At 43.8% G+C, this 26,818-nt stretch overlaps 1 protein-coding gene across 6 annotated transcripts in view; it reads right to left on the minus strand.

Moving 5' to 3' along the window:
* atp8a1 (ATPase phospholipid transporting 8A1) overlaps positions 1 to 26,818 on the minus strand; it is a 193,421-nt gene that overhangs the window by 91,865 nt on the left and 74,738 nt on the right. The window contains exons 5-16 of one of the 6 annotated variants that reach the window (XM_031798418.1): positions 21,750 to 21,795; positions 17,298 to 17,338; positions 15,502 to 15,575; positions 12,718 to 12,787; positions 12,264 to 12,391; positions 11,749 to 11,860; positions 11,432 to 11,597; positions 11,124 to 11,129; positions 8,174 to 8,301; positions 7,831 to 7,908; positions 7,421 to 7,509; positions 1,189 to 1,233 (exon numbers count right to left, since the gene is read on the minus strand). In XM_031798418.1, coding sequence (XP_031654278.1) covers positions 1,189 to 1,233; positions 7,421 to 7,509; positions 7,831 to 7,908; positions 8,174 to 8,301; positions 11,124 to 11,129; positions 11,432 to 11,597; positions 11,749 to 11,860; positions 12,264 to 12,391; positions 12,718 to 12,787; positions 15,502 to 15,575; positions 17,298 to 17,338; positions 21,750 to 21,795 — 983 coding nt within the window. Of the gene's footprint in view, positions 1 to 1,188; positions 1,234 to 7,420; positions 7,510 to 7,830; positions 7,909 to 8,173; positions 8,302 to 11,123; positions 11,130 to 11,431; positions 11,598 to 11,748; positions 11,861 to 12,263; positions 12,392 to 12,717; positions 12,788 to 14,237; positions 14,312 to 15,501; positions 15,576 to 17,297; positions 17,339 to 21,749; positions 21,796 to 26,818 lie in introns of all 6 variants that reach the window. The other 5 variants (XM_020452975.2, XM_031798419.1, XM_020452976.2 and 2 more) reach the window with 5 other exon arrangements.

Consider the following 26,818-nt stretch of genomic DNA (forward strand, 5'->3'; position numbering starts at 1 on the left):
ATATACATGTCAAGTCCCACAATCTGTGTCTGGCAAAATTATACTCCCATTGAATGACTGGGACTAATACAGGCTTTCTTTATTATCCAATGGTCTGCACCTCATCAACCATATGGGTTGGCGTTTCAGCGTTTTCAGAGAGTGCACTGCCTCTAATAACAAAATAAAAACAATGGAAGCAGCACCCGACCCACCAGGACTGGGATTGTTTTTAGGATTGCAGATGTATTACACGTGGGATGATTGATGTCCCCGGCGTAGGCCTAAGTGAGTTTGAGGTAGTATATTTGAGGAATGGAATAATCCAATGAGATTTCACACTGAGCAGCCTGGCAAGAGAAGTGTATTTTTTATTAAGTGTATATCAGTGAGCACATATTCTTTCAGGAAGGAGGGAGAACAATTCTTGCAGTCTGGTAATATCTATTATTCATGACTATGGCAAAGAAGAAGATAGATATTTATTAAAAGTACTGCCTCTGTTTTGCGTTGGTATCTGTCCGTATGTTCGCTAAGTTACCTCATATTAATGTGCTAAATTCACGCCGGTTGCTTCACAGACAAAGGTAGTAAAAAAAAAAAGGCATGCTTTCACACAAGGTGGGAAACTGGCTACAGCCACGTCCGTCTCCCCAGCAGCCTGCGAGGCACCACATTTGGCATCAACAAAAAGGCCAAATTCTCCCATGCAAAATGGATGAGACACATCCATGCTGTGGATTACAACACACTGCATCAGATGGATCACAGGAGTGTGTGTGTGTGTTGCCTGGGTCTCAACCGCTAGATTAATGCAAATGGGGAAAAGGGAGTTTGTGCCGCAATAGTCAGCGTCACAGTATAATAAGTAGAGAAATGCTTCACAACATGCCAAGCAGACTGCACTGTGTCGCATTTCCAGACATCTATTGTAAGCTATAACACTGTATACTGTACAGTAGCTGAGAACCCATAATCCTTTCACTGGTAACTCATTTCCATGCAGATTCTGTTTTTTTACTCTAACACCTGCAGAAAACATTATCTTGGTGCCATATAGCACAATGCCCCAAGTCAGTGTATCAAAAACACAGCAAAAAAACAGATGCACAGTGAATTATGTCCAAAGTACTACACCCACAATGCAACACTATACATCACAGAAGCAAGAGAGCAGTAGCACACAGAACACCACCACAGCAATCTTACCAGTCATCCTCAGCAAAACTACCATCCTCAGCCTCGGGTATGTGACTGTTGAGAGAAAATCATGTTGCAGAATACTGTACAGTCAACCATGTTCTGTTAACATGTTCTGTTAACATGCAGACAATGAAAAAATTACATTGACTGGTTGGTTATCCAAAGGTGTTGGGTTAATTTGGAGATCTTAAAGGGAGATTGTTGAGAGAGGGCTAGTATCTCACATGAGGGTAGATCGCTGGGATAGTGGTTAGTGATGAGGATCTGTTCCAATGGAAGTGACTGACCATCTTTATAATAACGGACTGCTAACAAAGCAGCAGAAGCTTAGGTAAGTTTTAATACTCCAGTTGTCCACTCCAGTTGTCTTTGGTCAGCCGAGCGAGATGACAGCTGGGTTAGGCCTCTCAGCCCCACATCCTGTCTGTCTGTGTGTGTGTGTGTCTGTGTCTCATGGGCTGCCAAGTGTTCCCCACTGGGAACTCCAAATGTGGTCACTGCGCACACTGCTCCAAGACGAGTGGCAAATTATTTTCATATCTCCGCTCTGGCAAACTAATTACGTTCCATGCTTTTGTTAATTGTACATGGGAGGATTTGAGTTGACCGGACACTGTCCCGCTATCTAGATGACAAGAGAACATTGTGGCTTGGCCACTTTGACTGGCCCAAATAAGACTGAGGCTGGGAATTAAGTCACTATTCTGAGCTTTGTATTCTCCACAACACCCATTCAAATACACTGTGAATGGACAAAGTACACAATACGCATTCTTAGGTCTTTTACAGATCTAACTCCCGTTACCGGACATGCCCGATGCTATGTTCAAGTTAACCACATACACAACTCTTGAATGCTATTACTTCTCAGGTGTGTCAAAGAAAGGTCTGAAATCAGCTTACCCTCCCCCAATTCCTAACATTCACCATAAGGGTTGACCTTGGATCAGTGACTAGAAGACAAGCACACATCTCTTGCTACTATATGTCTCTAAGAGCACTAGTGTGCAGCTGAATTCATTAATGTCTTCACGCATAGGGATGGCTATATTAATTACTGCTCTAGTTAATTAGTCTTTGAGGAGGACGACGTGGTGGAGTGGATGTGGGATGGCGTCCCCCCTTGGGTTGTGCCGTGGCGGAGTTCTTTGTGGGCTATACTCGACCTTGTCTCAGGATGGTAAGTTGGTGGTTGAAGATATCCCTCTTGTGGTGTGGGGGCTGTGCTTTGGCAAAGTGGGTGGGGTTATTTTCTCGCTCGCTGACTCGCTCGCTGACTCGCTCGCTGACTCGCTCGCTGACTCGCTCGCTGACTCTCTCTCTGACTCCGTGCGGTCCCCAGTCCACCTGGCCGTGCTGCTGCTCCAGTTTCAACTGTTCTACCTGTGGCTATGGAACACTGACTTGTTCACCGGACGTGCTAATTGTCCCAGTCCTGCTGTTTTCACCTTTCTAGAGACAGCAGAAGCAGTAGATATACTCTGAATGCTTGGCTACGAAAATCCAGCTGACATTTACTCCTGAGGTGCTGACCTGTTGCACCCTCAACAACTACTGTGATTATTATTTGTCCATGCTGATCATCTATGAACATTTGAATATCTTGGCCATGTTCTGTTAAAATCTCCACCCGGCACAGCCAGAAGAGGACTGGCCACCCCTCATAGCCTGGTTCCTCTCTAGGTTTCGGCCTTTCTAGGGAGTTTTTCCTAGCCACCGTGCTTCTACACCTGCATTGCTTGCTGTATGGGGTTTTAGGATGGGTTTCTGTACAGCACTTTGATATATCAGCTGATGTAAGAAGGGCTATATAAATACATTTGATGTGTGTGTAACATTACACTGGGCCTCTGACTCCAGTAGGGCACTATGCTGTCCAGGCTGACAGACCACAGACTGGACTGGAACCCTGGGAAGAGCAATTAAGACTTGCAGTGGGAAGCAGTAGTAAGGACATGAACCCATTACTAGACTTCACCCAGCCAGAGGGAAAAGCCGTTTGAACTGGCGTCGTCGCAACCAGAAGAAGAAAGGTCATAATGATACCATTTAAACCAGAAGAAGAAAGGTCATTATGACACCATTTCAACCAGAAGAAAGGTCATTATGACACCATTTCAACCAGTTTTGTCCGCTGGGAGATGAGGACAAATCTTGTGACCATTGCTGAGAATAGTATTGTAAAGACAGATAAAGTTTGCTCTTCCCTAAAACTCGAAGGTAAACTAAAATCCATAGTGTATAAAAGACTAAAGACCTCTCTCAGGACGCTCATTGTCAGACAGCTCAGATTATTCAGAGCATTACCTTAGAAATTCACTATTCCTTCCAGATTAATGGTAGCTAGATTGCTCTATGCTTTCTCTTTGGTCTGATAGTTCTGTGGAGCACTTCTAAAATCATGTTTGTGTATCAAAATGTAGCCATCATCAAGCCTCCTACAAACCGCCTGGGAGGGAGAACGTGACCCTTAGCAGACAGTCGTGGGAGCGGCTGAGAGGAAGGGAGCACACAGTGATCGGATCAGCACAATAACGCTAGGCTTCTCTGATGAAAGTGTAGCCGATGTGAAATGGCTAGCTAGTTAGCGGTGGTGCGCGCTAGTGGCGTTTCAATCGGTGACGTCACTTGCTCTGAGACCTTGAAGTAGTGGTTCCCCTTTCTCTGCAAGGGCCGCGGCTTTTGTGGAGTGATGAGTAACGATGCTTCGAGGGTGACTGTTGACGTGTGCAGAGCGTCCCTGGTTCGCGCCCAGGTCGGGGCGAGGGGACGGACGTAAAGTCTATACTGTTACAAAAGCACAGATCCATATCCATGAATGGTGGGACTGAGCAGCCCCTTTCAATTGCACCCTGGTTTTTGAGAGACTGAAAGGCAAATATCTATCTGGATACTGGTTGATGGCAAGACACACAGTTGAAGTCAGAAGTTTACATACACGTTAGCCAAATACATTTAAACTCAGTTTTTCACCATTCCTGACATTTAATCCTAGTAAGAATTCCCTGTCTTAGGACAGTTAGGATCACTACTTTATTTTAAGAATGTGAAATGTCAGAATAATAGTAGAGAGAATGATTTATTTCAGCTTTTATTTATTTCATCACATTCACAGTGGGTCAGAAATTTACATACACTCAATTAGTATTTGGTAGCATTGCCTTTAAATTGTTTAACTTGGGTCAAATGTTCCAGGTAGCCTTCCACAAGCTGCACACAATAAATTGGGTGAATTTTGGCCCATTCCTCCTGACAGAGCTGGTGTAACTGAATCAGGTTGTAGGCCTCCTTGCTCGCACATGCTTTTTCAGTGCTGCCCACAAATGTTCTATAGGATTGAGGTCAGGGCTTTGTGATGGCCACGCCAATAACTTGGCATTGTTGTCCTTAAGCCATTTTTCCACAACTTTGGAAGTATGCTTGGGGTCATTGTCTATTTGGAAGAGCAATTTGAGACCAAGCTTTTAACTTCCTGACTGATGTCTTGAGATGTTGCTTCAATATATCCACATAATTTTCCATCCTCATGATGGCATCTATTTCATGAAGTGCACAAGTCCCTCCTGCAGCAAAGCACCCCCACAACATGATGCTGCCACTCCCGTGCTTCAAGGTTGGGATGGTGTTCTTCGTCTTGCAAGCATCACCCTTTTTCCTCCAAACATAACAATGGTCACTATGGCCCAACTGTTCTATTTTTGTTTCATCAGAACAGAGGACATTTCTCAAAAAAAGTATGATCTTTGTCCCCATGTGCAGTTGCAAACCTTAGTCTGGCTTTTTTTATGGCGGTTTTGGAGCAGTGGCTTCTTCCTTGCTGAGCGGCCTTTCAGGTTATGTCAATATACTCGTTTTAATGTGGATATAGATACTTTTGTATCAGTTTCCTCACAAGGTCCTTTGCTGCTGTTCTGGGATTGATTTGCACTTTTCACACCAAAGTGCGTTCATCTCTAGGAGACAGTATGCATCTCCTTCCTGAGCGGTATGACGGCTGCGTGGTCCCATGGTGTTTATACTTGCATACTATTGTTTGTACAGATGAACATGGTACCTTGAGGCATTTGGAAATTGCTCCTAAGGATGAACCAGACTTGTGGAGGTTTACAATTTATTTTCTGAGGTCTTGGCTGATTTCTTTTGATTTTCCCATGATGTCAAGCAAAGAGGCACTGAGTTTGAAGGTAGGCCTTGAAATACATCCACAGGTACACCTCAAATTGACTCAAATGTCAATTAGCCTATCAGAAGCTTCAAAAGCCATGACATCATTTTCTGGAATTTTCCAAGTTGTTTAAAGGCACAGTCAACTTAGTGGATGTAAACTTCTGACCCACTGGAAATGTGATACAGTGAATTATAAGTGAAATAATCTGTCTGTAAACAATTGTTGGAAAAATGACTTGTGTCATGCACAAAGTAGATGTCATAACAAACTATAGTTTTGTCAAGTCAGTTAACAAGAAATTTGTGTAGTCGTTGAAAAACAAGTTTTAATGACTCCAACCTAAGTGTATGTAAACTTCCGACTTTCCAGCTATAGGCCTACAATGGCAGACAGCTTCCTAAACCTGATTCTATATGTTTGTATGGTCATGACAAATGACCACAGGAGTTGGCAAGACAGCCCGAGAAGATCCAGGACTAGGCAAAGACCTTGTGTCACTGTAGTAGAGCCCCTCTCTCCATGATGGTCCCCAGAAAATCAATGGTTAAAGGAAACCGTAAGAGAATTTAAATGTGATTATGACTGACATGTTTGTTAGTGGTTAAATGGGTAGATTACAACAGGGATGGTTACACAGTACAGCACGCTATGCTTTGATCACATTCTAACGTATCAATTTCCCCCACTCGATTTGGGGATACATGTCAGAAACCTGCTGTCAATGTGTTTATGGCATGCTTTTCTAGCTTTGAAAAGGAGAAAGTGATATTCTTGAACACTCCACAAACAAATCTAATGGTTCTTTGATTGATGTGCTTATTCCCCTCCTTGCACCTGAACCTTGGCTGGAAAGGAAGGTGTGGCAACGTGACCCTTGGCTGGAAAGGAAGGCGTGGCAACGTGAACCTTGGCTGGAAAGGAAGGCGTGGCAACGTGACCCTTGGCTGGAAAGGAAGGCGTGGCAACGTGAAGCTTGGCTGGAAAGGAAGGCGTGGCAACGTGAACCTTGGCTGGAAAGGAAGGCGTGGCAACTACTTGTCCTTCTCTAGCTCGCAGGTTGGACAGCTTCACCAGCGGCACTGGAGATGAAACAGGCGTTCTTGTCCCCCAACCCTGCACTTCCTCAAGCATGTTTTTAATTGAATTAATCATGTATTGTCACACTCTACTGAGATATTCACAGTCTGCACCCTATTCCCTTTATAGTGCACTACTTTGGACCAAGGCCCATAAGACTCTGGTCAAAGTTAGTGCCTTATATGGAATAGGGTGCCATTTGGGATGCACCCACAGTTCCCTGGGAGCTTCTTAGCTGCCTGTATCACATTAAGCAATGTGTGTCATTTTCAAATTGCAGAAAGGAACTGATAGCATATTCACAGAATAAATGCATTAGGAACTAACAGGACAACCCCCTCCCTCAGTGTAAGACCATCAAATAAAAACACGGGCTGAGATTAAAGCGCTCTGTTACAACATTACATGAGTTTTTGAAGACTCAACTAACTATACAGTCTAGGCTATCCCAGAGGTAGTATACTTTGAACAACCTTACTGAACAGCTGTGAGCAGTTGAGTATACCACAGCTGATCTGATGGGTAAAGGACCCTAGCATCTATTACAACCACTGCATTAATTCCTGGTCAGCGCTCCAATATAGAGCTAAGCCACAACATGGAAGCTCTACCCACCATCATCACAATCTAAAAATAAAAAATATATTTTTTTAAATAAGATATGGACACTTTTCACAACTGTACCTGGGGGGGGGGGGGGGGATCCATGGGACAGTAGCAAAAAAAAAAAAAGCCTTTGCATGCAAACAGTACGCCGTGTTATTTATAGTCTTAGTCGAAGAGTGGAACGCACTGATGCAACTGCTAATGAGGCGGCTGGGGACAGGACAAGGAGTGCCAGATGTACAGCTGTATACCACGGTACACACTTCACTTAATGAAGGTGATTGAGAGAGAGGAGGGAGGAAGGAAGGAGAGAGGAGTGGTAGAGGGAGAGAGAAGTGATAGAGGGAGGGAGGTAAACAAGCGAGGGGGAGTGGAGGCAAATCTTACCCGTAGGCCACGCCGGCGACGGTGCACTTCTTGAACTGCATCACGTTGCAGGTCAGAGTCCCCGTCTTGTCGGAGAAGATGTATTTCACCTGTGACAAGAGCGAGACAGCTAATCACTGCTCAGTGTCGATCGGAGACAGCCAATCATTGCTTAGTGTCGACCTGCGGCACACCAGCAACAGGAACGTTGAACCAAGTGGCGCTCCGTTTAAATCAGTAATGGAATAAGATCAGACTGCACAAACACTTTACTTCAAATGGTAACCAACACCAATTCATGGGTGACTAGAATACATTTTTTGTCAACGTTGGAAACAAATGTATTTTCTGCAACTACTATGTGCAGGGGAAGGTGGATATAATTCATGAATTAAATATAATTCATAAAAATGTTGAACAAGCAGCATTACCTGTCCTAGTTCTTCATTCAGGTTGGAAGTGCGAGCCACGGCTGGGGTGTTAGTGGGCTCATAGAGCATGTCTGTATCCTGAAATAATCATATAGAATGTTGAGACAACAACTTCCAACTTTTCAACTTTGACATCAAGTGACTAGACAGCCAGAGACCTGTGTGCCATGCACGAAAGACTTGAATTGGGGTCAGAGCTATATGAGACATTAACAGGGTTGGGGGTCAATTACATTTCAAATCAGGAAGTAAACTGAATTGACTGAATTAACAATACATGTAATTGACCCCCAACCCCAGTCAATGATAACCACAGGGTTCAAAATCCTGTGTCTTCTCTCACCCAGTTGATGAAGAAGGCCTGTGTGAACTTGATGACCTCCAGAGTCACCAGCAGACTGATGGGGATCAGGTTGTTGAAGAGAATGATGAAGGTGAGGAAGTTGAGGCCAAAGTTTGCGGCACCACCATCTGTCAGGGGGACGGCAAGATTCGGGGGGAGAGGAACAATAGACCAGATTTTTGTCAGCATTGAATCCCACCCAACACCATTGGGAAAAAGCCCATTTCCCAGAGTTCTAATGCTCAACGTTTTCACAACGCAGTGTATGCCTTGTACAACGTTGTATCAATGTTGTGCATTAGGTGAGATTTAATACCCATCTCTTCCACCCCACCTCATCATCTCGCCACTGAAATTGATATTCACTCCAATTAAGGTCCCATAATTCTGGCTACAGAAATGGGACTGATCTAGAGTAGAATCATTTGTCATATAGCAGCAGCCTTGGCATCCAGCATGATCCAGGCAATGAATTCCACAACGCACTGTGAGGAATTATGGATTCTCTTTCACCCGGTCCATGATGAAACAAACAAAAAGGAGACATACAACCCCCACTGTCAGAGTAGTGGCTCACACAAAAACATGAGTGATGTGAATTACCTTTCCTCAGCTTGCAGGAGTCGCAAGAGAAACTTTCCTCAACCAAAGCGTTTCCCTTTAGATTAGCAGTTGCGAGGAGCCCTTTTCCCCACAACAGAATGATTTAAAGATGAAATCATAAAAAAGATGGGGTTCAAAATGGAAGCTACTGCTATTGGAACGACAGCACACAGAGAGGAGAGGGAGGGCTTGCCAGAGGTGGGGTGGAAGACAAACGAGTTTGATGTCTCAAGACAAAAGGAGAGGGATTCAGTCCAAAGCACATTCCTGTCCCAACCAACAACGAGTGTAAAAGAGCAGGATGGATTTAGAGATCAACATTGAGCAGTGTGATTGGCCTGTAAGTAACTATTTGTGTAGTTTGTGAGGTCACCTTGTTACATATGAACTGGTATATTCTCAGAGGGGTAAATAAGGTTGGGATCAGATTAAAATTGCAGCCATGAGCAAGTCAATCACAACAAACCAAGACATGCACCATCCACCCCTCTATCTCCTTATGTCTGACTCTTGCTGTGATACATTGGAGTAAAATTCAGGTAATACGTGATTTTGCGTCAGTATTTTCTTCTATTTCAGAGCATGCGTATCCAAAAGTAAAACCAGCCCATGTCCTCTACTATAACTTTCTACTATGGTAGAGCAAAGAGCAGCCACAACCGTCGGCTAACTTTTAAGGGACAGCGAAAACCCACACTGTGCAAAGATGAGTTAACGGCTGAAGTGCGGGGTAAGCTGTTTAAGCAGTGGGCATTCAGCAGAAACTGACAAAATCCGGGAAAACCAGCAACCTGCTTTTTAGTGGATGGGGATTTAACCGAAAGTTATGTGTAGCAGGTAGTGTGAACGTATAACAAATGGCCGGAAGTTATTTTCAACTCTTCATCTGCATAAAGGCTGTTAATATCTAAAGACTGGGAACCATGCCTGTTTGGATGTCAGCAGTGTAGGCTGCGTCAATGTCAAGTTAATTATTTATCGCGTATGCATAAACATAAACGTGCCCTCTTTGACATACTGTATGGGGAACGTACAGTATGTGGTTTGATGTGTGGTGATCCAGCTTCTCTCCCCACTGACCAGCGTGCACTGCCAGTCCATTCATCTTGACATTGTGCTCTCCATCTGACTACAGATTGTGTTGACATGTCTCAATGTGCAATTACAGTCAAGTAATTTGGGTAAGCAATATGTAAATGCGACAGTGAAAGTTAATATGATTTGATGAATTCACCACCTCTCTCTTTTGACACAGGTCGGAAAAATCTTCAGTGGACTGAGTCCCTCTCTCCCTAAAAGGAACAGTCAGTCTCAAGATGGACGCTTGCTTTATGACTCACATCACCCTCATTTGTACACCACTCTCTGCTCCACCCCATAGGATGGGGTCTGTTAGGTGGGAGTTTCAAACCTACAAACAAGAGCAGTGAAACCCTGGAGATCGAGCCAATCAAATTTTCTGAGACTGAGGGGAGAGTAGGTCATAAAACAAGCATGTAATTGACAACCTCTCCTAACACAGGCCTAGTTGAATATAGAGTAATGGCTGTAGTGAGACGTTAATCAGTTTGCAAAACGAGGCTCACAGACTCATTGAAAAAGAAGGCCATCTTTAGCAATGGGGGAAAAAAATACTAAAGCACTTTTCAAGTAGCCACAGAGGTGATCTAACCTTCATTCTACTACTGAGGCTGTAAGGTTCTATTACCTGTCGCTTTTATTCTTTCAATAGTAGTTAGTCTAACACCGGCTTTAATTGAAAAACATGTCTCAAGAGTGGATGTTAAAATCTCTCTTGTGCTGAAATAGGTTTTGAGTCACTCCTCTCTCTGTTTTGCTTTATAAAGAATAAACACTGGCATCAGAGGGAGGGAGAGAAAGAGGGAGGGAGGCATCTATGCAGCATCTATGTTCAGCTACACGTAGAATAATCCTGCCTACCAAGAGCTTCCTGAGCGCAATCTTATCTCTAGCTCTCACAGGACAAAAGTGAAGCAGAAGTGACGTTTCTTGACTCGTGGTCCATTTGTGGTAAAAAAGGCACAAAAAAAGGGGGGTCTGGATCTGAGGCCAAGGTTTGCAAAGAGTTTAACGCATCACACACGAATGGAGGAGAAAGGGGGAAACACTGTGTGGATCAGGCACTAAAAGGAACTAAAGAGTAGAGCATAAGAGCTGGAGGGGTAAACCTAGCGTCGGATCCCTGGCCTGTGCTGTCCATGGCAAGAGGGCCCTTACAAAATACGACAACCATATAGTGGGGGCTTAGCATAGGCAGAGCTTCAGTTAGGGTGTTAGTATGGAAGGGTCATTCACGGATTGGCCAAGGCTTTTAAATGGTTGTTACCTGGAGCTGTTAAAAAACAACAAAGAAAAACAAAGAACCAAAACAGAACATTAGAAATTAACCAAAATGTACAGCAGCGCACTGATATTCAACCATTCCTTTCATTCACATCACGTCTATGCATGTCACAATCAGTTATGTTTACATGGGAATACCATCAATCCCCATCGCCACATATTTGACTTGTGTTGCAAATACATACTTTAACAGAGGCAAAGTAAAAGAAACAATGACACAGCGACATCAACAAAACATAACTCAAAAAGCAGACACAATATGTGGACTATATCTTGCGTTGGTGCTCTTACAGTTCAAGTCCATGTACCAGGCTGCATTGCCGTACTGGTACTTCCAGATGGTCTGTCCGATTGAACAAACCAGAGAGATGGCCAGTAGACAGCCGAACAGCAGTAGAATCTGGAAGTTTGTGATGCGCTCCACATTGGACAGCTTCAAAGGCGGACGTGTGGAATTCTGGACAAAAAAGTAACAGACATAATAGAAGTTAAAATACAAAACCCCCCAAAAAATGACTGATATGTGGGTTTCTTACAAACCTAAGTGGCTCTGGATAAGAATGTCCTCTAAATGACAAATGTACAAGTGGACCAGCAGAGGGCTTCACCTGCATGAGCTTGGTGTCGTGCCCAGTGTAGACCACGACGCCATGGACCCACTGGGTGTTCCTCAGCTGGGCACCTCGCAGCAGAATCTGGTCCGGACCCAGAGGCATGGTGCTGGAGTCACAAACAGAAGTGTCCATGAGTCTCCAGCATAGGCGTAGTGTGGAGGAGCTTGTGAAATTATGGAACTCAAATCCAACGTTGAGCTTTTACTGCTATAGTGATACTGTCACTGAGTACGGAGGGAACAGAAGTCCTCACTTCTTCCAGTTTTCAGGGACTTTGTTCTACCTCAGGATTAAGATGCAAGTCTGTATTTCAGATGACTGACACCATGTTCTTTATTACTATGGATTGGCAAAGCACCCCAAACAAACACAAACTAACACTAAGCAGGTGCTTCTAATCTTCTCTTCACTTCATAGAAACATTAAATTAGCCACAAACCCACACAATTCACTGTGCTGGAAAAGCTGCTAGCTGGTTGAAAAGGGAAGAGCGGTGTGTTGTGTCCCACCTGTGTCCGTCCAGACGGATGTTCCCCACAAACTCATAGAGATGGCGGTTGGGGCTCTCGCACTCCATGCGCCCAGAGAGACGCATCAGGCTGTCAATGTCCTTGATCTCCGAGGTGATTTGTAGTCCCTTTGTGTGCAAACACACACACACACACACACACACACACACACACACACACGCACACACACACGCACACACACACACACAAATTATATTTCAATTAAGTCAATAAAGGGGATAGCCTATATTGAGAAAACACTTCACTTTCATAATGGACTAAGCTAAAATTGGTTAATGTGGTTTCTGAAATATCAGAAAAAATATCAGAACATTTTATCTGGGGAAACTCCTGGAAGGCTGACCAAAAGTCATCCCTGGCTGAGTTTCAGTTCAATACTTCCTATTTCCCAGGAGATGGAGTAAATGAAAATGTAGGAGAGAGAAATAATCACCTGTCGGATTTTGAGGTTTGTTTCTCCATCCAAGTTTGACGTCTCAATGTAGCACATGCCTTGGGGCTCACTTGTTTAAAAAGGGGACGCAAAAAAGCATCAAATTTAACATCGGACCTGGAGAACTTAAGATAAAAGTTAATTATATATAATAATGAAAACACTCATTCATCTATTTAATGATGATGTTTGATAGAAATAGGGAGGTGGGACTCCAACAAACAAAGACTGCAAAGTTTTTTGATATCAAGTTGTTTTGAACTAATACAGCCAAACATTTTATGACAGTCCCAAGTCCTGGAAAAGCGGCACAGGCAAGGCTCACATCTTTGTTTGCAGCTGTCCTTGAACTCAGTCAACTTTCAAAGACAGAGAAAGTAAGCAGGCATGCCGAGCAAGCACTAGAACCACAGTAGAACAAATGGGGCTCTGACAGACACAGAGCGCACCGGACCAGGCGGGGCCACTGGTTAGCCACTCTTTTAATACAGTGATAGATGCATGACAAGGGCCCATCCAAAAACAGGGGAAGAAGGAGAAAATCCAAAAGGGTTTTGATTCACTCAAACCCTAATCTCAATCAATGAGGTTGTAGTTTCAGCTGTTTTGAGTCATTGGTTGATCAATAAGGGCTTTGGATTCGTGACGACATTCTGCAGGAATGTTCTAAAACTAGTCAGTCATGCTTCAAATATCCTGTTGACAAGATGGGACCAGTGCATCAACAACACTGTTGGAGTATTCATAAATATTTAGTATGAATCAAATATTCCAAATATCTACTTGATTATTGTAGATACATTGTTGTAAGCATGTTACAATATGTCATTATGCCTGGTTCAATTCCAGGCTATATCAGAGCATAGTCCGGGTTAGGGTTTGGCCGGGGTAGGACGTCATTGTAAATAAGAATTTGTTCTTAACTGACTTGTCTAGTTAAATAAAAATAAACAAATATGCCAAGATTAATTAAAATGTTGTCATGTCAGTCATAGCAATGTCACTATTTCTATGGTCCCAGCATGCAACGTTTTAGGGCAGATTTTTTAGCCATGCACAGTTAGGAACATGGAAACCCATTCACAGTTCACACACAAACTTATGCTCTTGTCTCAAACTAAAGCATGCTTTTCTGTGGTGCTACACTAAGAAAACTAACTGAAACACTTTCCATGTTTGCTTAACAGTTTGGTTACAGGTCTTAAAGAGCAATTCAATAATTTATGTATTGTCTCGCTATATTTTCAAGCCATAATTTTTTTTCTTGTTAAGGCATCTGACTGTGCCTAGATAGGAACAATGTGTTCACTGACCTATTCACCTTAATCTCTGGCTTTATCAACATAACCAGAGCTTTACCTTCCTGCCTTAGAATGTTAAATCCAATATTTATCATTAATGTTGGCAGTGCAAGACAAAACGTCCTGAGTTGTAGTTGACTTGTATGCTATGCCCCTCTTCCCATGCTCCCACCGCCACACTCCCACCCTCATGCTCGGCAGTGTGGTTCGGTTCCTGACCTGGAAGACAGAATGACAAGGTCGGCCGGGAGGTGATCCCCATTGGCCGCTTTCACTACCTCCCCAACGCCCACCTGATAGTACCCAGCACGCACCAGGAGGGGCCAGCGAGAGCAGGGGCATCCAGGAGAAGGACATTAGGGAGAGAAGAAGGGGAGGAGGGTGAGAGGTAGAGTACAAACAAACACCAAAACAAGGGAGGGGAAAGAGAATGGTTTAATTTGATGGAATAATAAGGACAGTGTAACCCTTGCACGTCCAGAGGGTTTGGTATAAACTGGTTTCAAATGCCATTTGGACTATATCAAGTCATTTAGGATCGTCATATACAGTACTATACAAATACAATTATCAAATTTACTCAATATAAATCATAGGGCGAGAGAAATGACAATTGAATGATATTTTAGATGAGGTCTGGATAACGTGCAAATAAATCGCTGCTGTGCAAACAGACAAAACAGTGTGCCATCTGCATTCAGCACAGCGTGTGGGCCTGTGCCCTCTGGATTCAGCACAGCGTGTGGGCCTGTGCCCTCTGGATTCAGCACAGCGTGTGGGCCTGTGCCCTCTGGATTCAGCACAGCGTGTGGGCCTGTGCCCTCTGGATTCAGCACAGCGTGTGGGCCTGTGCCCTCTGGATTCAGCACAGCGTGTGGGCCTGTGCCCTCTGGATTCAGCACAGCGTGTGGGCCTGTGCCCTCTGGATTCAGCACAGCGTGTGGGCCTGTGCCCTCTGGATTCAGCACAGCGTGTGGGCCTGTGCCCTCTGGATTCAGCACAGCGTGTGGGCCTGTGCCATCTGGATTCAGTACAGCGTGTAGGTCTGTTGCATTGTTTCAGCTTCTTCAAAGTATGGGTAATAGGGTCAGAAAGGACATAATCAGACAGTAAACCCGAGGCAGGGCCGAAAGTAAGACCTGGTCCAAATGAAGTTTGAAAAGGTGAAGGAGGAAAGGACGTGAAGACATGTTAGAAGGAAGTGATGATTCCCACAATGCAATACTGTTTCTCAGTCTTTAAAACTCTTTTCAATAGCAGTAGATCTGGATCTTCACAACATTGAAAATGTAGCTGGCACTTAACCTGCTTTGATAGTAGGCCAATGTTTTTAATCGAGGCACTTAAAATGTCTGCTCTTATTTGGAATCAATCACCACTTCCTTGTGTGAGCTGACAGAGGGAGGGAGGGAAGGAGAGAGAGAACGGAGGAGATGTCCTCAGGGTCTGGCAGGAACAGGTAGGTGAACCCACAGACTTCTACCTGGATGACAGGAGGATAGAGTCCGCAGGTACGTAATCTGAGCATCCTACTCGAATTATATCTCCCACCACTGCCTGGAAGAAACACACTGGTTACTGATGGATCGAGCCCACTGCCTGGAAGAAACACACTGGTTACTGATGGATCGAGCGTACTGCCTGGAAGAAACACATTGGTTACTGATGGATCGAGCCCACTGCCTGGAAGAAACACACTGGTTACTGATGGATCGAGCCCACTGCCTGGAAGAAACACACTGGTTACTGATGGATCGAGCCCACTGCCTGGAAGAAACACACTGGTTACTGATGGATCGAGCCCACTGCCTGGAAGAAACACACTGGTTACTGATGGATAGAGACCACTGCCTGGGAAGTCATGGAAATGATCATCATGTGAAAAATGAGAAGTAAACAATCGTAGTGAAATAATAGAAATTATAAAACAGGGGGAAAAAAATAAGCCAGTCATCTTTCCAGGGTTGGTCAACCAGGCAGAAAACCTGCGTCGTGTTTATTAGGCGCCTAAACGGAAGAAAGTGTCATGAAACAGGAAGGGACAACCTAGACTTGTTTTCATTTTCTGTTACAGTGTTAGCGTGCCCTAATGAAACGACCCTAAATATCTTGTGTTCCACTGCCACTTCAAGTAGATTACATCGTTGTTTTCCTGTGAGGAACAATAAAAGCTACAGGGCAAAGTCGTGCATCTGTATATCATACCACAGCAAAATCCTTGTTTCTGCCAAAAATGTCAAAATGAGATCTTTCCATAAGCATTAATATAATATCTAGATCAGTAATTCACCTTGTTCTTTATCCCCTGGGGTTCATCATTAAGTGTTTTGCTTCCCCAATTTCTGAGGAAATTTCTCACAGGAATGGTAAAAAACAAACATCTACCGGTTTGAAATGACAATATATTTACCGGGCCACTAAAACCATGCATTCTCCAGAACCAGAGGCAATGGTGAATCTTTTCTTAATGTCTTCTCCTCTCGCCCCCCCAGCAGAGCTATAGTAAGGAGAAACCAGTTGCGTGTGCCTTCTATTTAACGACCAGGCTATTAATATCAAGCTTCCTTACCTTTTTTCCTTTTCACCTGATTGTTGTGGGTGGACCATTTCTGACACGGTAATTAATTGGAGTGTTTTATGATCACTGGACTAAAAGGTGCTCTCTCTCTCCATGTCTGTTATGTTCTCGGGCATAGCATTCCTTCTCTTCTTATCGCTGTCGGTCCACATGGAAGCAGTGGATTAGTTACTGACCAGGCCAGGCTGATGAAAGGGGCCGGATGGCAAACAGGAGGTGTTGGTGTGTGTGTGTGTGTGTGTGTGTACTTAATATAGAAAGATTGGATAGGAAGAGACTATTGTGGACAAATCCTCATCAACATCTGTTCTTTGTTCCAGTTCTTGTGGGATGTCAGTAGCTGTCTATGAATATCTCTCCTAGAATAATATCACACCCCTGCCTGATGCCGTTGGTTAAAGGGGAAGTTCCGTATTTTACAAATTAATAATGTTAGATGATCCCAGCATCCTTAAAAATGTTATTTGTCCATTACTTTACTTATTTGCATGGTTGCCGCCATCACTCCCATTGATAATCAACTACCTGTGGCTAAAGTTAGCAGAAGTTTGTAGTGGCGGTTCAAATAAAACCGATCCATGGATTACCCTAATGTCTCTCCTGGTGCATAGACTACTTTCAGAGTGCGGAACAATCTAACACTGAATTGCAAAATACAGAACTTTCCATTTAAGTTAAAAGGAAGTAGTCTGGTAATGTACCTTGGCCCAGTGCACGATCTCCCAGGCCCCATTCCTCAGCACTTTAAAGAGCAGAGACAAAAAGGTAAGAGAAGTGTTGTGACACGCAAAATAAATCACCACCACCATGCTTTGTTTAGCCTACTTGGAAGGCACAGTGTTACACAATGCATACAGAGCCATATATTATGTCTCATCTTTCGACAACAAAGAAATACACAATGTACTCACACACACGTTCAAAAGTTTGGGTTCACTTAGAAATGTCCTCGATTTTGAAAGAAAAGCCCATTTTTGGTCCATTAAAATAACACCAAATTGATCAGAAATACAGTGAATACATTGTTAATGTTGTAAATGACTATTGAGCTGGAAACGGCTGATTTATTAATGGAATATCTACATAGGCCCATTATCAGCAACCATCACTCCTGTGTTCCAATGGCACGTTGTGTTAGCTAATCCAAGTTAATCATTTTAAAAAGGCTAATTGATTATTAGAAAACCATTTTGCAATTACAGTGGGGCAAAAAAGTATTTAGTCAGCCACCAATTGTGCAAGTTCTCCGACTTAAAAAGATGAGGCCTGTCATTTTCATCATAGGTACACTTCAACTATGACAGACAAAATGAGAAAAAAAATCCTGAAAAATCACATTGCAGGATTTTTAATGAATTTATTTGCAAATTATGGTGGAAAATAAGTATTTGGTCAATAACTAGTGTCTCAATACTTTGTTATATACCCTTTGTTGGCAATGAGAGGTCAAACGTTTTCTGTAATTCTTCACAAGGATTTCACACACTGTTGCTGGTATTTTGGCCCATTCCTCCATGCAGATCTCCTCTAGAGCAGTGATGTTTTGGGGCTGTTGCTGGGCAACACGGACTTTCAACTCCCTCCAAAGATTTCCTATGGGGTTGAGATCTGGAGACTGGCTAGGCCACTCCAGGACCTTGAAATGCTTCTTATGAAGCCACTCCTTTGTTGCCCGGGCGGTGTGTTTGGGATCATTGTCATGCTGAAAGACCCAGCCACGTTTCATCTTCAATGCCCTTGCTGATGGAAGGAGGTTTTCACTCAAAATCTCACGATACATGGCCTCATTCATGTTTTCCTTTACACGGATCAGTCGTACTGGTCCCTTCGCAGAAAAACAGCCCCAAAGCATGATGTTTCCACCCCCATGCTTCACAGTAGGTATGGTGTTCTTTGGATGCAACTCAGCATTCTTTGTCCTCCAAACACGACGAGTTGAGTTTTTACCAAAAAGTTATATTTTGGTTTAATCTGACCATAAGACATTCTCCCAATCTTCTTCGGGATCATACAAATGCTCTCTAAGAAACTTCAGACGGGCCTGGACATGTACTGGCTTAAGCAGGGGGGACATGTCTGGCACTGCAGGATTTCAGTCCCTGGCGGTGTAGTGTGTAACTGATGGTAGGCTTTGTTACTTTGGTCCCAGCTCTCTGCAGGTCATTCACTAGGTCCCCCCGTGTGGTTCTGGGATTTTTGCTCACCGTTCTTGTGATCATTTTGACCCCACGGGGTGAGATCTAGCGTGGAGCCCCAGATCGAGGGAGATTATCAGTGGTCTTGTATGTCTTCCATTTCCTAATAATTGCTCCCACAGTTGATTTATTCAAACCAAGCTGCTTACCTAATGCAGATTCAGTCTTCCCAGCCTGGTGCAGGTCTACAATTTTGTTTCTGGTGTCCTTTGACAGCTCTTTGGTCTTGGCCATAGTGGAGTTTGGAGTGGGACTGTTTGAGGTTGTGGACAGGTGTCTTTTATACTGATAACAAGTTCAAACAGGTGCCATTAATACAGGTAACGAGTGGAGGACAGAGCAGCCTCTTAAAGAAGAAGTTGCAGGTCTGTGAGAGCCAGAAATCTTGCTTGTTTGTAGGTGACCAAATACTTATTTGCCACCATAATTTGCAAATAAATTCCCCAAAAAATCCTACAATGTGATTTTTGTGATTTTTTTCCTCATTTTGCCTGTCATAGTTGAAGTGTACCTATGATGAAAATGACAGGCCTCGATCATCTTAAGTGGAAGAACTTGCACAATTGGTGGCTGACTAAATACTTTTTTGCCCCACTATGTTAGCACAGCTGAAAACTGTTATACTGATTAAAGAAGCAATACAACTTGCCTTCTTTAGACTAGTTGAGTATCTAGAGCATCAGCGTTTGTGGGTTCGATTACAGGCTCAAAATGACCAGGAACAAAGAACTTTCTTCTGAAACTTGTCAGTCTATTCTTGTTCTGAGAAATGAAGGCTATTCCATGCGAGAAATTGCCAAGAAACTGGAGATCTGGTACAACGCTGTTCCTTCACAGAACAGTGCAAACTGGATCTATACAGAATAGAAAGAGGAGTGGGAGGCCCCGGTATACAACTGAACAAGAGGACAAGTACATTAGAGTGTCTAGTTTGAGAAACAGACGCCTCACAAGTCCACAACTGGCAGCTTCAATAAATAGTACCTGCAAAACACCAGTCTCAACATCAACAGTGGAGAGGCGACTCAGGGATGCTGGCCATCTAGGCAGAGTTGCAAAGAAAAAGTCATCTCTCAGACTGGCCAATAAAATTTAAATATTAAGATGGGCAAAAGAACGCAGACACTGGACAGAGAAAGATTGGAAAAAATTGCTACAGACAAGTTTGAGGGGTTCGGATCACAAAGAACAACATTTCTGAGACGCAGAAAAAATTAAGGTGCTGGCGGAGTGATTGACGTCATCTGTCAAGCATGGTGGAGGAAATGTGATGGCATGGGGGTGCATTGGTGGTGGAAAAGTGGGAGATTTGTACAGGGTACAAAGGATCTTGAAGGAGGAAGGCTATCACTCCATTTTGCAACCCCAGGCCATACCCTGTGGAGGACGCTTAATTGAAGCCAATTTCCTCCTACAACAGAACAATGGCCCAAAGCACAGCGCCAAATGAGATGATTGTAGACTACAGGAAAAGGGAGGACCGAGCACGCCCTCATTCTCATTGACATGCTGTAGTGGAGCAGGTTGAGAGCTTCAAGTTCCTTGGTGTCCACATCAACAACAAACTAGAATAGTCCAAACACACCAAGACAGTCGTGAAAAGGGCACAACAAAGCCTATTCCCCCTAAGGAAACTAAAAAGATTTGGCATGGGTCCTGAGATGCTCAAAAGGTTCTACAACTGCAACATCGAGAGCATGGTTGCATCACTGCCTGGTACGGCAATTGCTCAGCCTCTGACCACAAGGCACTACAGAGGGTAGTGCGTATGGCCCAGAACATCACTGGGGTTAAGCTGCCTGCCATCCAGGTCCTCTACAACAGGCGGTGTCAGAGGAAGGCCCTAAAAATTGTCGAAGACCCCAGCCACCCGCATGGCAAGTGGTACCGGAGTGCCAAGTCTAGGACAAAAAGGGTTCTCAACAGTTTTTACCCCCAAGCCATAAGACTCCTGAACAGTTAATCAAATGGCTACCCAGACTATTTGCATTGGGTGCCCCCCCCCCTCCCAACCCCTATTTTATACTGATGCTACTCTCTGTTTGTCATATATGCATAGTCACTTTAACTATACTACCTCAATTGGGCAGACAACCAGTGCTCCCGCACATTGGCTAACCGGGCTACCTGCATTGTGTCCCGCCACCCACCATTCCCTCTTTTACGCTACTGCTACTCTCTGTTCATGATATATGCATAGTCACTTTAACCATATCTACATGTACATACTACCTCAATCAGCCTGACTAACCAATGTCTGTATGTAGCTTTGCTACTTTTATAGCCTCGCTACTGTATATAGCCTGTCTTTTTATTTCATTACTTACCCATTGTTCACCTAACACCTTTTTTGCACTATTGGTTAGAGTCTGTAAGTAAGCATTTCACTGTATTCGGCACACGTGACAAATAAACTTTGATTTGATTTGAAAATATGCAACAACTATTTAGGGAAGACGCAGTCAGCTGGCGTTCTGTCTATAATGGAGTGGCCAGCACAGTCACCGGATCTCAACCCCATTGATCTCAAGCCAATCTGATTTATGAGAGGTGCTTCAGGAAGCATGGGGTGAAATCTCTTCAGATTAACAACTAGAATGCCAAAGGTCCGCAAGGCTGTAATTGCTGCAAATGGAGGACTCTGACAAAAGCAAAGTTTGAAGGACACAATTATTTCAATTAAAAATCATTACTTATAACCTTGTCAACATCTTGACTATATTTCCTATTCATTTTGCAACTCATTTCATGTATGTTTTCATGAAAACAAGGACATTTCTAAGTGACCCCAAACTTTTGAAAGGTAGTGTGTGTATGTATATATATATACACACACACACACACACACACACACACAACTTGTGACCTTAGTGAGCTATGAAAATAATTACCACTTGAAGGGCAATAAAACATCAATCTAGGATTACAACAACGAACACAGAAAGAATTGGGCCGTACCTTGACATTCCTTCTTGTTGACAACACTGTCAGCGTTGTGACGTTTCTGCAAAAGACGACAAAAGAAACCTGTTTAGTCAAGACAGAAAGTTAAGCCATTGAGACAATACACTAGCAATACAGTCAAGGGAATGATGACTGCATTGAAGAAGTGGTGGACTACATGGGGAATAGGGTGCCATTTTGGACTGAAACTATATATTGTGGCGGATTACAACATATTCCTATAAATCTAACTCTAATAGGGAAACAACCCGGAGTCTGATGCCCCATAAAGTTTAAAGTTGTATTAGTCGTACGTACGGGACACACATGGTATACACCTTCCAACTAAATGCTTATTCACAGGCTCCTTCTGGACAATGCAACAACAATAAGAAATAATAAAAGATAAGAATATGAACAAAGAAAATGGCTGAGTCAAATACAATACAAATTTTGCAGTAAGTAAAACACAGGAAGGCACAATTTATAGTCCAATAATTACAGTTGAAGTCGGACGTTTACATACACCTTAGCCATGTACATTTTTCAGTTTTTCACAATTCCTGACATTTAATCCAGGTAAAAGTTCCCTGTTTCAGGTCAGTTAGGATCACCACTTTATTTTAAGAATGTGAAATGTTAGAATAAGAGTAGAGAAAATTATTTAAGCTTTTATTTATTTCATCACATTCCCAGTGGGTCAGAAGTTTACATACACTCAATTAGTATTTGGTAGCATTGCCTTTAAATTGTTTAACTTGGGTCAAATGTTCCAGGTAGCCTTCCACAAGCTGCACACAATAAATTGGGTGAATTTTGGCCCATTCCTCCTGACAGAGCTGCTGTAACTGAATCAGGTTGTAGGCCTCCTCGCACACGCTTTTTCAGTTCTGCCTACAACTTTTCTATAGGATTGAGGTCAGGGCAATGCCACTCCAATACCTTGACTTTGTTGTCCTTAAGCCATTTTGCCACAAATTTGGAAGTATACTTGGGGTCATTGTGCATTTGGAAGACCAATTGCGACCAAGCTTCAACTTCCTGACTGATGTCTTGAGACCCACACAAGTGGCTCAGGTAGTGCAGCTCATCCAGGATGACACATCAATGCGAGCTGTGGCAAAAAGGTTTGCTGTGTCTGTCAGCGTAGTGTCCAGAGCATGGAGGCGCTACCAGGAGACAGGCCAGTACATCAGGAGACGTGGAGGAGGCCGTAGGAGGGCAACAACCCAGCAGCAGGACCGCTACCTCCGCCTTTGTGCAAGGAGGAGCAGGAGGAGCACTGCCAGAGCCCTGCAAAATGACCTCCAGCAGGCCACAAATGTGCATGTGTCCGCTCAAACGGTCAGAAACAGACTCCATGACAGTGGTATGAGGGCCCGACGTCCACAGGTGGGGGTTGTGATTACTGCCCAACACCGTGCAGGACGTTTGGCATTTGCCAGAGAACACCAAGATTGGCAAATTCGCCACTGGCGCCCTGTGCTCTTCACAGATGAAAGCAGGTTCACACTGTGCACATGTAACAGATGTGACAGTCTGGAGACACCATGGAGAACGTTCTGCTGCCTGCAACATCCTCCAGCATGACCGGTTTGGCGGTGGGTCAGTCATGGTGTGGGGTGGCATTTCTTTGGGGGGCTGCACAGCCCTCCATGTGCTCGCCAGTGGTAGCCTGACTGCCATTAGGTACCGAGATGAGATCCTCAGACCCCTTGTGAGACCATATGCTGGTGCGGTTGGCCCTGGGTTCCTCCTAATGCAAGACAATGCTAGACCTCATGTGGCTGGAGTGTGTCAGCAGTTCCTGCAAGAGGAAGGCATTGATGCTATGGACTGGCCCGCCCGTTCCCCAGACCTGAATCCAATTGAGCACATCTGGGACATCATGTCTCACTCCATCCACCAACGCCACGTTGCACCACAGACTGTCCAGGAGTTGGCGGATGCTTTAGTCCAGGTCTGGGAGGAGATCCCTCAGGAGACTATCCGCCACCTCATCAGGAACATGCCCAGGCGTTGTAGGGAGGTCATACAGGCACGTGGAGGCCACACACACACACACACACACTACTTAGCCTCATTTTGACTTGTTTTAAGGACATTACATCAAAGTTGGATCAGCCTGTAGTGTGGTTTTCCACTTTAATTTTGAGTGTGACTCCAAATCCAGACCTCCATGGGTTGATAAATTTGATATCCATTGATAATTGTTGTGTGATTTTGTTGTCAGCACATTCAACTATGTAAAGAAAAAAGTATTTAATAAGAATATTTCATTCATTCAGATCTAGGATGTGTTATTTTAGTGTTCCCCTTTATTTTTTTGAGCAGTGTATTTTGTGAAGTGCACCAGTCCCTCCTGCAGCAAAGCATCCCCACAACATGATGCTGCCACCCCCGTGCTTCACGGTTAGGATTGCGTTCGTCAGCTTTCAAGCCTCCCCCTTTTTCCTCCAAACATAAATGGTCATTATGGCCAAACAGTTTTGTTTTTGTTTCATCAGATCAGTGGACATTTCTCAAAAAAGTACGATCTGTGTCCCCATGTGCAGTTGCAAACCTTAGTCTGGCTTTTATTAATGGCGGTTTTGGAGCAGTGGCTTCTTCCTTGCTGAGCGGCCTTTCAGGTGATGCCGATATAGGACTCGTTTTACTGTTTCCTCCAGCATCTTCACAAGGTCCTTTGCTGCTGATTGATTGGCACTTTTCGCACCAAAGTACGTTCATCTCTACGAGACAGAAAACGTCTCCTTCCTGAGTGGTATGACTGTTGCGTGGTCCCATTGTGTTTGTACAGATGAACGTGGTACCCTCAGGCGTTTGGAAATCCCAAGGATGAACCAGACTTGAGGTCTACAATCTTTTTTCTGAGGTCTTAGCTGATTTATTTTGATTTTCCAATGATGTCAAGCAAAGAGGCACTGAGTTTGAAGGTAGGCCTTGAAATACATCCACAGGTACACCTCCAATTGACTCAAATGATGTTAATTAGCCTATCAGAAGCTTCTAGAGCCATGACATCATTTTCTAGAATTTTCCAAGCTGTTTAAAGGCACAGTCAACTTAGTGGATGTAAACTTCTGACCCACTGGGATTGTGATACAGTGAATTATAAGTGAAATAATCTGTCTGTAAACAATTGTTGGAAACATGACTTGTGTCATGCAAAGTAGATGGTCCTAACCGACTTGCCAAAACTATAGTTTGTTAACAAGAACTTTGTGAAGTGGTTGAAAAACGAGTTTTAATGACTCCAACCTAAGTGTATTCAAACTTCCGACTTCAACTGTACATGTGTTTTGGGGAAGGGGGTGTTTAAACTGCACAGTATTTAGCAATCATAAGAGTCTGGGAGAACAGTTGTGATGTCTGTGTAGCATGAATGAGTGTGTATGCGTGCTAAGATGCAGAGAATCACAGCAGGTGGTCAGTTCAGTAGGAGCCAATCTGATCTACAGATACAGATGATTTATGATGTAGGCTAAATATCATACAGCCTGCTTCTTGATTAAGTCATAGTAAAGGTCTGATTAATGAATATTTGCATGTTTTGCTAGAATTGTATTCATCTATCTACCCATGTATTTACAGTGCATTGAAAAGTAGTCAGACCCCTCCAGCGTTAATCTCAAATGTATTCAATATTTTTTTTACATATCAAAACCACACACAATACCCCATAATGACAAAGTGTAAACAGGTTTAGACACTTTTGATAATGTATAAAAAAATAAAACAGCGATACCCAATTTACCTAAAAAGTATTCAGACCATTTGCTATGACACTCAGGTTTTTTCCACTGATCATCCTTGATGTGTCTGCAACTTGGAGTCCACCTGTGGTAAATCCAATTGATTGGACATGATTTGGAAAAGCACACACTTGTCTATAAGGTCCCACAGTTGACATTGCATGTCAGAGAAAAAACCAAGTGGTGAGGTCAAAGGAATTGTCCGTGGAGCTCCGAGACAGGATTGTGTTGAGGCACAGAGCTGAGGAAGGGTACCAAAACATGTCTGCAGCATTGGATGTCCACTATAACACAGTGGCCTTCATCATTCTTAAATGGAAGAAGTTTGGAACCACCAAGAATGTTCCTAGAGCTGGCCACCTGGCCAAACTAAGCAATCGGGGGAGAAGGGCCTTGGTCAGGGACTACTCCAAGACTCCTTGCTGCCAATGACTCCTTGCTGTCCCCAGTCCACGTGGCCATGCTGCTGCTCCAGTTTCAACTGTCCTGCCTGCAACTATGGAACCCTGACCTGTTCCCTGGACGTGCTACCTGTCCCAGACCTGCTGTTTTCAACTTTCTATAGACAGCAAGAGCGGTAGAGATACTCAATGATCGGCTATGAAAAGCCAACTGATATTTACTCCTGAGGTGCTGACCTGTTGCACCCTCTACAACCACTGTGATTATTATTATTTGACCCTGCTGGTTATCTATGATCATTTGAACATCTTGGCCATGTTCTGTTATAATCTCCATCTGGCACAGCCAGAAGAGGACTGGCCACCCCTCATAGCCATGTTCCTCTCTAGGTTTCTTCCTAGGTTCTGGCCTTTCTAGGGAGTTTTTCCCTAGCCACTGTACTTCTACACCTGCATTGCTTGCCGTTTGGTGTTTTAGGCTGGGTTTCTGTACAGCACTTTGTGACATCAGCTGACGTAAGAAGGGCTATATAAATACATTTGATTGATTGATTGATTCTGAACACTTGTAAATGTGATATTTCAGTTTGTTTCCTAGCCAGGTAACGTTGCTTCAGTAACGTTGTCCGGCTACAGCACTACGCCACTACAGTAACATTACCCGGCTGCAGCACTACAGTAACATTACCCGGCTGCAGCACTCCAGTAACATTACCCGGCTGCAGCACGACAGTAACATTACCCGGCTGCAGCACGACAGTAACATTACCCGGCTGCAGCACTACAGTAACATTACCCGGCTGCAGCACTACAGTAACATTACCAGGCTGCAGCACTACAGTAACATTACCCGGCTGCAGCCCTACATCACTACAGTAACATTACCCAGAAGGGAAAGTTAAAGAAACAAAGCCCATTCAAAGCCCAA

Source organism: Oncorhynchus kisutch, linkage group LG19 (genome assembly GCF_002021735.2).
Source record: "Oncorhynchus kisutch isolate 150728-3 linkage group LG19, Okis_V2, whole genome shotgun sequence".
Lineage (NCBI taxonomy): Eukaryota > Metazoa > Chordata > Actinopteri > Salmoniformes > Salmonidae > Oncorhynchus > Oncorhynchus kisutch.